This window comes from Haliaeetus leucocephalus, unplaced genomic scaffold (assembly GCF_000737465.1).
Source record: "Haliaeetus leucocephalus isolate CR32 unplaced genomic scaffold, Haliaeetus_leucocephalus-4.0 Scaffold751, whole genome shotgun sequence".
NCBI lineage: Eukaryota > Metazoa > Chordata > Aves > Accipitriformes > Accipitridae > Haliaeetus > Haliaeetus leucocephalus.
In genome coordinates, this window is record NW_010973187.1 from 5,594,986 (window position 1) to 5,607,515 (window position 12,530).

At 37.4% G+C, this 12,530-nt stretch overlaps 1 protein-coding gene across 1 annotated transcript in view; it reads left to right on the forward strand.

Moving 5' to 3' along the window:
* Positions 1–1,018: 1,018 nt before the first annotated feature.
* The window catches only part of NAMPT (nicotinamide phosphoribosyltransferase), an 18,919-nt gene continuing 7,407 nt past the window's right edge, over positions 1,019–12,530 (forward strand). Inside the window, exons 1-8 of the mRNA XM_010581092.1 lie at positions 1,019–1,051; positions 1,481–1,637; positions 2,931–3,034; positions 5,572–5,700; positions 6,186–6,344; positions 6,697–6,833; positions 8,853–9,078; positions 10,265–10,384. Of these exons, the coding sequence (XP_010579394.1) occupies positions 1,019–1,051; positions 1,481–1,637; positions 2,931–3,034; positions 5,572–5,700; positions 6,186–6,344; positions 6,697–6,833; positions 8,853–9,078; positions 10,265–10,384 (1,065 nt within the window). The remainder of the gene's footprint in view (positions 1,052–1,480; positions 1,638–2,930; positions 3,035–5,571; positions 5,701–6,185; positions 6,345–6,696; positions 6,834–8,852; positions 9,079–10,264; positions 10,385–12,530) is intronic.

The following is a 12,530-nucleotide window of genomic DNA, read 5'->3' on the forward strand; positions in this document are numbered from 1 at the left end:
AAATACTAACTATAAATGGCATTTGAGAGGAAAACAAAAACTGTATTTTTAAAATCCTTTAATATACAGGTTTAGCAATACAGGTAAGGGAAACCTTCAAATATTTTATTTTGAAAGTGTCAGAGGTACATTTAAAAAACCAGGACAATAAGGAAGAAGTGGTAAAATTATCCCTTTTCCAATTCCTTGTGATACTATAAACAAACATTTTTAAGGTGATTTTAGAGTAAGAAGTAACAGCAAGAAACTTACAATGAACTCATGCTCTGACCTATAAATCTGGGGTTTTGGAAAAATTCAGACATGAATTTCACACCTGTTTGAGTTTTGTTCTGATGTATGATGGTGCTTTACTTGGCCGTAGGAACAGTTTTCCCTTATGGAATGCATAGGCTTGTTCACAGACTTTTCATCAGAATCTAAGAAAACTTTTGATAGCTTCACCTTTGGAAATGCCTTAAGCTGATTTATGTATCCTATAATTTATCAATAATAGTATGAAATTTATGTCATTGTGTATTCTTTTTGTTTAATGTAGGATTATGGATTTTGCATGGAGTTTGCTTTTTACACATTAGGAGATAAAATTTTGCAGGTTTAGATTGTTCATGTTTAGAGTGTAATTGTTTCAAATGATATATTACTCAAATTTCTGGGTAGATTTACTACCACTAGCTAAAAAAAGCTGTTATGGTTGAATCCAGCATAACATTGTATGTTCATATGACCAGTTTCCATGTGATACACACTTAACAGGCTGCAACTTTTCATGCTTCCTTTATTCTGAACATGACCTTTTTCAAAGACTGGAAGAAAGTCCATCTAGCAAACTTTGTGGGAAGGTACAAACCTCAGGTAGATTTTAACAGCATTACTGACAGTAACAGGTTTGTAAGCTGGCTTTGATGTAACCGGGGCTTGAGAAACCCACTCTGCTCGTGGTGAATGAGATGCTTGGGTAAGGGCCGTCGTCAACGCCTTCTTGAGTCTGGGTAGCGTTTATTTGAACTACGTGACTATGGCCTTCAAAACTTCAATCAAATACAAGCAGGTACCTCCGCTTTGGTAGTGGCAGGCAACTTAGTGCTGCCTGTAGCTATCTGGCTTGGCCGAAGTGCGGGAGAGTGAAAACTGACCTGGCATGTTGGTGCTCAGTGCTGCTCCCAAAATCCTAACCAGTGTCTTTCCCAGTTAATCAAAGCGAAGTCATCAGGGAGCGGAAGAGCTGACTGTGAAGATTACTCTAGGGGGAAAGGCTTGACGCAGTAGCAAAGAATAAGATAGGGAAGACAGTCTTTTGAACTGAAAGTTGAAGGCACCTAAAGAAGGGGAAATCCCCTAAATACCTACTGCGTGGAATGTGAACGGATAAATAACAATAGTCCAGAAGCATTGGGAGTTACTCTAAGCTTTAACGTACAAATATGATTGTGTTTTGCAGTGATGTTTTGAGCTCTTACTGAAGTTTTTCTTAATGTAGGTTACACACTACAAGCAATACCCACCTAACACAAGCAAAGTATATTCCTACTTTGAATGTCGTGAAAAGAAGACTGAAAATTCCAAATTAAGGAAAGTGAAATACGAAGAAACTGTTTTTTATGGTTTGCAGTACATTCTGAATAAATACTTAAAAGGTAACTGTCTCAAATTCCAGTAAAACTTTACCTTTAAATAAATATCTTAATTTTTCTCAAGGCTGGAGCCTTACAGCTGAAACAATTCCAGGTTGTCTTGGTACAGCATAGGTAGTGACACGCATAAGATCTTATTTATGTGATTCTGAAAATGAGATGTCCACCCTCATAAAATGGTATTGACTTCTTAATTCAGACACCTCTCTACTGTGTTTATTTATACCAGTGGTTTATTAAAAACAGAGGTGTTCATATCCCAGCTTCAGTGGGCTAAATTGAAATGAATGGAGATAGAGCAAGACTGCATAGAATCACAAGAAGATAGAAGATTAGAGGGAAAACACATTTCGCATTTTGAACATAAATGTTAGCCTGTATTTGCTGGTTTAAATACTGTGTAAACTAATAATGTTTTTAATTTTCCTTAAATTTTGGTTGCCATTCAGCTTAGATCATTGAATATGGCAGCTACATGTGAAAGTGTTTTCAGTATTGACAACTTTAAGAGTAACATCTGAAAATTCCTTGGTGCACGTTTAAGATTTTGCTTGCTTTTTTGCATTATGTGCAAATATCACCTGTTCTGACCTGAATGCAAGTTGTCTTCTGCCAAGCTTTAGAAGGAAAGCTTTAGTCATATGGCTTATATATATTTGTCTTGATCCACAATTCATAAATGTCTGCCAATTCTGCCAAAGATTGGAATTCCACTATAATCAAAGACTTGATAATCTTGTTTCTTTTCTCTTTAGCCATCTGAGGATTGTTCTCTAATGTTTCCAGTAGATGACTGGTCCTACAGCAGTAGCAATGCTTATTCAAATAATGTGGTTAGTCTGTCAGTTCCTATCACAAGGTGGTCAATCAAAGACTGGTTGTAAGGCCTCTCCACAGGGATTCTCCCTGGAGCAGCATAGCTTAACCCTTGTACTAGTCTGGTTATGTCTTGTTGCATGTGCCAACTTGCACAGTCGTCACGTTCCTCTGTGAAAAGCACTGCTACTAAAACTCATGATGGGTTTTTGACTGCCATAAGAGTAATAATCGCAAATTGTTCCTGAGTCACCTGCAAACCACAAGTGTATTTTATTGTTGGTTTCTTGGGCATCCTAATCTATATAATAAATGAAAGTAAAATTTGGTTTTAACATAGCTAGAGTACTGCATTTGACAGGTTCTCCATGTCTTTGTTGGAGGCAAAGTGACTTCTGTGTCTGAACTTTTTTGTTGTTTATTTTATATATTGACGAGTGTTGTAAGTTTCTAAGCTTTCATCTGTTTCTGAAACCACAGGTAAAGTGGTGACCAAAGAGAAAATCAGGGAAGCCAAAGAAGTATATAGAGAGCATTTTCAAGATGATGTCTTCAACGAAAAGGGATGGAACTATATTCTGGAGGTAAAAATTTATGAGACAATGAAGGATTTATGAATCATCTGTAGAATAAATACAGCAGTCTCTCCTTTTAACCATGTGTCATGGTTTATCCCCAGCCAGCAACTAAGCACCACACAGCTGCTCACTCACTCTACTCGCACCCAGTGGGATGGGGGAGAGAATCAGATGGGAAAAGGTAAAACTTGTGGATTGAGATAAGAACAGTTTAGTAGAACAGAAAGGAAGAAAATAATAAGGATAATAATAATAAAATGACAATAATAAAAGAGTTGGAATATACAAAACAAGTGATGCACAACGCAATTGCTCGCCGCTTGCCGACCGATGCCCAGTTAGCCCCCAAGCAGCTATCTGCCCCTCCCGGCCAACTACCCCCAGTTTATATACTGGGCATGATGTCACATGGTATGGAATATCCCTTTGGCCAGTTGGGGTCAGCTGCCCTGGCTGTGTCCCCTCCCAACTGCTTGTGCCCCTCCAGCCTTCTTGCTGGCTGGGCATCAGAAGCTGAAAAATCCTCTACTTAGTCTAAACACTACTTAACACACTGATGTTTTTAGTTGTTGCTATCAACATTATTCTCCTACTAAATCCAAAACATAACACTATACCAGCTACTAGAAAGAAAATTAACTCTATCCCAGCTGAAACCAGGACACCATGATAGTAAAGACTGGATAAATTTAGCTTTTTATGTTCAGTGTACAGGGAGTAGCAGCTGTCAAAGAATAATCATATAATTGCAGTTCCTTAGAGAAAAAGTGATTTTCATCCTTTCAGATGCCAAATACGGCTTTGCAGGTAATAAGGATTTATGGCTGCCGTCAGCCAGCTATGTAAGTGGGGGCTCGTTGGCAAGTTTCCGTATGTAATATAGTGCTTAGTGGTTGCCTGCATCATTTACATTGCTTTCTGTAACTAATCATAACCATTTTTATTCTAATGCAGAAACCGTTACAACTTCCTGTGTGTGTGAATAGTTCCAGAAAATACATGTTTTGTTCCATTGTTTCCTAAATTTTTCAGAGCTACTTACATTGAACTTTATTATGAAATACAAGGCTTGAGCGCTTCTGACACACAAATACTTCCAAATTAAGTCCTTCCACAATTATCCTCTTCCCCTTTTGTTTAAAAAGGTGTCAGTCTTCAAGTAATTGCAAGCATCTCTTCTTAGTAAAAGCAGCAGATTCAGACTAATAACATTCATCAGAGCTGTTCTAATCTCTGCAGATTAATTAAAAGCTAAGTTTCATTGTGGGCTCTAGTGAATGGATATTTTTGGTGCTTGAAAACACAATTTGTAGTTCTTTGCATTTAATTTTCCCTGGATACCCTGACTGTATTTTATGGTGGCATCTGTCTGTGAATATGTCTGGATGTCATCTTGCAGCCAGGGTGGACCATAAGGTGTGCAAGAAGAAAGTAAATTTCAACTAAATCTTGCAAATGACAACAAGGTAAATAAACCCACTGTTTTCTAAGAGGGAGTTATGGAGAGGTCTGTAGAGGACTTGCATCCATTTCAAATAACTACAGATATGAATTCAATCCATATTTGTGTTTAAGCTACATTATACATTGTGAACTGCTCTCATCTGTATTTAAAGTAATCTTGATCCCTCTTTGGCTAAACTGAACTAATACACTTTCAATGCTGCATGTCTCTCCACACTGAGTTTTAATGTGGTTTAACTAATTCTGTTCAATTTTGGTTTAGTCAAAAGAAGCCTTCCTGCATCCCCCCCCCCTCTGAATTAATGCAATTTTTGTTGCCTTTAAGAATATCTCATGAGAAGCTTTCTGTCAAAAAACAGTAATATACAAAACATTTTAAGTATTATCAGTTTAGCTTGCAGAGCTCTGTCAGAAAGTTGTAATTACTCTTTTAGAGTTGCTGTTTGCAACTTGCTCTTTTTCAAAAGGCATATTTCACACAATTTTTAGTCCTTCAGGGATGAAAGACTGAATTTGACAAAAGAATGACACTTTAAGATTAGATTTCATGTTTAGTGAATAATTGAGATGATAAAATATTATTTAAAATACATATTAAATGGATCCTGCTGTAATAAATTAACAAAGCACAGATCTATACTAAACAAAACTAGGGATTTTTTTTTAAGGCCTAGATAATAGCTAAACTTTTTTTAGCTTACTTCATGTGAAAGCACTGAAGAAAACTGAGTAGCAAATATTTCTTGTTCTGTGAGTAGAACTTACAGAATATTTAAGCCTTCCTGACTCAATTTGCACAAGGAATACAACTGATAACCATCGTTTGGTTTGATAAGGAGACTATTTTTTAGGTTACAGGATTTTCCTCCTTTTTTGATAAATGCAGATTTTTTTTATTTATTTGGGCTGGTGGGTGGGTGTACCAACAAACCAAGTTATTTTTAGAGTTGAAAGAAATTAAGAAGAAAAAAGCTTTATCAGTAAACTCATAGACTTAATTTTATCCATTGCAGTAAAATAAAGGAGAGGTAGGTCCTAATCTTTCCTGTCGTCTAACAATATTACTGTTTCTTACACAGAAATACGATGGCCATCTTCCTATAGAAATAAAGGCTGTTCCTGAGGGCTCTGTAATTCCCAGAGGAAATGTTCTTTTCACAGTAGAAAACACAGATCCGGAGTGCTACTGGCTCACAAATTGGATTGAGGTCAGTTTTGGAAAGTTAACGTGTTTTTTCTAAGTAAATATTAATGCACTTAAATTAAAGGCTGAATCCCATATTGCTTTAAGGGGAATCTCTGGCAGCTTTCATTTTCTGCTTTAAGTAAGCCTGGTTTCTTTTTTTAGTGCTCTCACACAGACCTTTTCCCACTGCCTGGCAAGAGATTGTGATAATTTTACAGGAAATTCACAACAGTACTTTTATCCACAAGGAAAAGAGGTTGGGGGGAATCATGTGTCTGTAGCTTGGGAGTGAAAACTCCTGAGGTAGTCAATACCTGGCCTACCTTATAAAGGTATTGTAAAGGCTAATTACTTTAGCCCTAAAGCAAACTGCTGGAGGCATCAGGACTTTCTGAATGGGTGATGAAAATAAATAGACCTTTTTGTGCCTGATTGATTAAATGCCAAGTGGGGATTTTTAAGTCCTAAGCAAATGTAAACCTAATAATGTGATGGGTTTTGTTCTAGACTATTCTTGTGCAGTCATGGTATCCAATCACAGTGGCTACAAACTCTAGAGAGCAGAAAAAGATTTTGGCCAAATATTTGCTAGAGACTTCTGGCAGCTTAGAAGGACTGGAGTATAAACTGCATGACTTTGGCTACAGAGGAGTTTCTTCACAAGAGGTAATGCTACTTGTCTAATGATTTGAGAAGTCTAATTGTTCTTAACTATAAAGCATGTATCTGTTAACAATTGTGTCCCAGTTCAGCAGTGAAATTGTGAATGCATAGAGCACTGTGTTTGGACTTACTGTGGAGGGGGGAGATCTGGGGTGGGTATGTGTCTGAACTGTTAGCACTAGTCCAGGAGAGGTTTTTTCTGTATGGAAGCTGTCTTTCCTGTGTAAATGCATGCAGAGGGTATTGGTGAAACAGGAACCAAGTCAGAGTTTTGCTGTTACAAACTAGTGCTAGGTGGTGACTGGATTTAGGCTTCTATATTTGGCGTGGCAACTGGAAGTTGTATCTTTTTCAGACTGCAGGAATAGGAGCTTCAGCTCATTTGGTGAACTTCAAAGGAACAGACACTGTAGCAGGAATTGCATTAATTAAAAAGTACTATGGTACAAAAGATCCAGTTCCAGGATATTCTGTTCCAGCTGCTGAACACAGGTAAGATATTGGGCTATTAAAGCCTTTTTAAATATAGTTTAACAAAATGTAGTTTTTTCTTACCTATCTTTTGTATCCAGGAATATTAAGCTGTTTCACTTATACAGTATTAGCCATGACTGATCCAGCTGTTGAGGCTGAAGTTCAGTACTGATGCCTCCGTATGTTCTAGGGGCACAACAGTGGCATGGTTGTTCTTAACTATAAATGTGTTTTAAATGTTTTTAACTATAACCTTCTTATCAGTATCTAAGTAAATTTGGATGATTCTTTTTAGAATGGACCTGAAAGCTTGCAGGTTAAAGTAGATATTGAGGATTCACATTATGAACTTTAAATTTTGTTTTAAAGATAAAATCTTAAAATGGAAGCCATGTAAGTTGCAATTCTGGACTCTCTCAGAACATGTTCTTCCTCCAGAAGAGGCAGTTGCTCTAAAGCTTCCCATCAGTATAACTAATTCACCCAATGGTAAATCCTTGGTCTCTCACTAAGAATTGTGAATGAGTTTTTTGAGAGTAAGGAACTGATCTCAAACAGATGCTCTCATTTTTTATATCCAAATCCTGTACAAGGTTAGGAGTGAATGCAAATCCTTGGATTTCACTTGCATGTCTGCATACTGAAATGAGCAGAATATAAAGGAAGGGATGGTTGGTTATTTTCTTATCTAGTGCTTTTAAATAGTGAATATTTTCACTTAGGATTGCAAGACAGATAATAGAAAGGCTTACATGAATAGTCCTCGTAGGCTGATCATAGTGATCATCTTTAAAGGAACACTGCTTCATATAACTTTCTGGACCATTGCTGTAGTGCTGTTCTAGAACTCCTGCTTTATCAGTAGACAAAGTTTGTCTAAAACATCTTAGTTTAGCTTAATACCACAGTTAAATCCAAAAATGATGGCCCAAACAAGTATAAAACTCATTGTAATGGAAGCAAACACACAGAGTCAGAGAACAAGCATCTTTTGCAGAGCGTATTGAAGTAGTGGGATGAAAGCAGACAGCTTAAACTGCCCTAGTTCAAGTTCTCATTGCCAAATACAGACTGCAGTCACCCCTTCCAAGTTAATACATGAAAAGCGTTTTGTGCAGGAGACCCAAATCTTTCCAGAATTGTTCTACTGTTCCACAACCTGCGATGCGAGGTTGTGTTGTGAGTGTGGTGCTTGCCTCTGGCACTCCACCAGGGTTGTTCCTCGGACTGCCCCACTTCTCTGAAACAAATTTTGTTTTTTATCTTCACTACTGTGATCTGGGGCTTGTCTACACAGTACTTAATGCTAGCATTTTACGGTAAAAATTCAATGCCCACTAGCTCTTACTGCACACCTGTGCTTTGCATGAGAGCGTTATTTGGTGTTCACACGCAAGTTACTGAAGTAGTTATGTCAGCTGGTCTGTGACAGCTACATACAGAACAGCTACTGCAGATCAATTGACATTCAGTAACTTATTACCTCTCTCAGCAACTCTGTTTTATGTGCTTGGCTGTACCCTTGTACCAAGGGTAATGCCCTGAGGTTCCTCTAGAAGAATGTTTGTATAAGTGAGCATAATGGTTTTCTATCACTGTTAACAAAGAAAATAGATGTGTTTTCTTCTAAGATTTTTCTAACATAAGCTGCTAGTTCTCTACTTCCCATTTTGTAGTCTGAAGCTGCCAGAGCAGATGTTCTGTTCTTGGATCTGTAGTTCCCTAACTGTCTGATTTTCAGATTTAAGGGAGAAACTCTCTCACAAATGTTTAAAAAAAAAAAATTCACATTTACATGTGAAAGAAGTTTGAGTGAAGTGTTTGTCTGAGTTGCCAAAGATAAATCCAGGGTGCTGTTTATCTAGTATATGGTATATTTACTATCCATGCAACACAATGCTGATAAACACATAGTTTATGCTGTCTTGTAATCATATTGCCTATCATTATCTTGAACTGTTGCTGGTAGGAAATATAGAATGTGTGATTTAACATATAAATGCTGTTCTAATATGGATTTTTCAATTGACTTTACAGTACAATAACAGCTTGGGGGAAAGATCATGAAAAAGATGCTTTTGAACACATAGTCACACAGTTTTCTTCAGTGCCTGTATCTGTGGTTAGTGACAGCTACGACATTTACAATGCTTGTGAAAAAATATGGGGTGATGACTTAAGGCATATAATTGAAGCCCGAAGTCCAGAGGCACCACTTATTATTAGACCAGATTCTGGGAATCCCCTTGACACTGTTTTAAAGGTAATCCTTTCTTCAAGTCATTCGTATACAAGGTTGGGAAGGGCAATTGTTTGTCTTGTAATAACCAGCTAACAAACATAGGAAACGTAATGCTCTATCTTGGTATGCATGGTATGTAGTTGATGCTGGATAATTTGGACCTATGAAAAATGTAAACATTTATCTCATCTCAGTATAGATACGGAAACTCTTTTGCAGTCTGAATAGTTTAATCTTTTTCATCAAACCTGTTCTTGAAGCTTTTACAACAGTTACCAGTTTTGCTGGTCTAATAATGATGGAATAATTCTATAAAGAGAAACTTTCATCACTTAATAACAAATAAAATAGGAAACAACTTGAGTGTTAATAAATGCCAGGCCAATAAGACTTCTTACCACCAAGTTTAGGTATGTTGATGTCCTGTATTAATGTAATTCACTGTTTTATGCTGCATGTTTAGCATTATTCTGCCTTTTGTAAGACATGCATTAAGTCAGTGGCACACGACCTCCAAGTTGAAAAACGCGTCTTGCCTTGTAGCTCTTTACAGAGCATAATGATTGTTGCAGTTCTATAATAAAAGCTGTTGATACCTCTGAATTTGAGTAGCTGTCAGTACTGTTTTAATAAGGAAGTAGGGCAGACTTTAGTTATGTTGGTGCTCTATCAAATTAGATCCATACAGTTTTAACACTTTTTTTTTTTTCCTTTGGGACAAGTGACATATCACAAATAGGAACTTTGAATAACCTTTATCAGAGCTGATAAGAAGAACTCCTAACTGAAGTGTTTCATTTTAATTATTGATGGCTTACAAAATTGTAGAAAACTGAAAGCCTCATCCACCATCTTAAGGGAGGTCAAAAGAAAAGCAAAATCTTCAGTTGCACATTTAATAGCAAAAACTTGCAGCAACCAAAGAAAGAAGGGAAGGAAACATGGTTCTGATTAGCTTTTGGGTACAAGTTCATAAGGGCCAAATGGTCTGTGACTGCTTTAATCTAATGGCTTCCACCACAACGGCTGGCATGCTTTTTGTTTGTGTGCCTATGTGGATAGATTTAGACCAGGATATGTGGGTATATTTATGGATTTTTCTTTTTTTTTGAGAGAGAGACCATGACTCAAATGTGGAAATTGTTTCTTTATTGGAATGGCAGGTTTTTATTTTTATTTTGAACTGTCTCCCTTCTCTTTTCAATAGGTCTTGGAGATCTTGGGGAAGAAGTTCCCCATTACAGAGAACTCAAAAGGCTACAAATTGCTGCCACCATATCTCAGAGTTATTCAAGGGGATGGCGTGGATATCAACACATTGCAAGAGGTAGGAGATCCTGTTCATGTGTCAGGATGACAGTGGCAATGTTGATATTTAATCTGGACTCTGTTATGACTTGTCAGATATTGCAGCAGAGACTGCTGACCCCACCCTGCCCTTCATTCCAGACACTGGCAGCGATATCCTAATGCGTAAAACAAATTCATTAAAACTCCACAGGGAATTATTAAGATGCATAAAAAAACTAAAAGGCACTTCCTAATCCCTCTGTTGTAACCCTTCTCCTCCCACTGTCTCTCCTTTTGTTTGCTTTCATCCTGCTTGTCAAGTCTAATTCAGATCAATGTCTGCCAGTGTTTGGTCCTTCCGTTGATATCTAAGGCACACTGCTTGATTGCTATGCTATATCAATAGTAGTAATTAACTGGTTTGGCTCATTAGTTATGTACCATCTGAAGTATGCTTGCACTCAAATATTGAAGGTGTAGTTCTGAAGGAGACTTTAAAAACAAGGGTGAGAGAAGTGAGTTCATTTATTTGGCAATTAGTGGAATAAGGATTGTTGAAAGCCCTGAAAATATGTATAACAGATTAGACTGTAGTCTGAGTCAAAAGTGCAATTTCATCAAAACAAAAATTGGTTATTTAGTAGATGCTGTGTGCTTGAAACTAGTTACAAATTCACCACTATTGACTAGATGGAGATACTAAACAATATAATGTGTTTACAAAGGTACAGGCTGCAGTAACTACAGATGATGAGGGGCATGTAAAAGGAGGAGGACTTGACTTTATCAGGTTTGTCCTGGATCATTAATCTTCAGCTGTATTCAAGCTCAGAAACAGAAATAAGTTGGATAAATTTAATTTAAATTTTGCTTCTCAAAATTAGGAGTAAGAGAGACATCAGGCTTGTTTTTTAGTTAGTCTGAAACTATCTGCATATCTAATGTGGGCACATAATGTGAACCTCGAAGACAGAACTCAAATTTGTCACACGGATCCTTAGAGAGCAGTTAACATTGAGATTTTTACCTGATATGCCAACTGTAGTGCAGTCACGCACTACAGTTTTGTTCCTCATCCAATAGCCTTTAAAGCAAATTTTATTTTACTTCATCTTTTTTTGTCCCATGTGGCTTTTTGAGAATATACAACTGTGCTAATGTGCTTAACAGAACACAAGCATGAGAGGTTAATAGCCGGAAAGAAAGTCTTATCATTAAATACTAAGGGAAGAGGCTCTCTTTTTTTTTTTTTTTTAATAAACCTGCTTGTTCTCGACAACCGTTTGACAGGACTGATGCCTGTGTTAGGCAAAGTATGTTGTGGTTGAGATTTTCATGGGTCATGACGGGAAAGAAATTGGACTATGAATTCTTTCTTGTAAGGAACTCAAAGGTTCCTTTCTGAAAGTTATACTGGACAAAATTCAAGGATGCTCATAGCATCAACAGTAATCAAAATATTAAAACTAGTATTTAAAATCTTTACATTAGAGGAAGAAATGCACTGCTTTCTAAGTTCTAAATAGAGCAGGAAAATAATTTCAGCAGCTAATGGGAGAGGCTAAGAGGCAGAAGGAGCAAGTCTTTGTTCAGATGATCTGCCTGTTTACATATTTTCCTCATCAGACTGTAACTAATGATGAGGAACAGTCTACCTGTAATACACAGTAGAAGAGAGCTGAAGATCCAGTTCCACAAGACATACAGAGCAGACCTAACTGCTGCCTGCTGGCCGCCTTCTCATCTCACTCTGTAAGCTTGCTGCGCACCTCGTGTCAGCTTTGGTCATTGAACCGTGCTGGTCATTAAAGTAATTTAGCCCGCACATGTAGCAGCAAACTAACTTAGCAAAAGTGATCAAATTTGTGGTTTAGTGAATTACACTGGCCCCAAAAAGGGGCCAGTACTCACGAGCACAGTACAGGAGAGAAAATAAACTGTTGTTTTCAGCTGGAAGAAGCAGGCAGGAGGGAAAGAGACACTTCTGATTTGACAGCAGCAAGTTATGTTGGAGCAAAAAGACCATGATCTTGCAGCCTAATTTTAGTCATGTTTAAATTTCATGGATCTCTTTATCCTCTTATGTCAGCAAAACCAAGGTTACCATGCTGACTTTTGGAAGACTGGGTAATAGCTTGCCATTAAAAAAAAACAAAAACACCCCCCCCCCCCCCCCACCACAC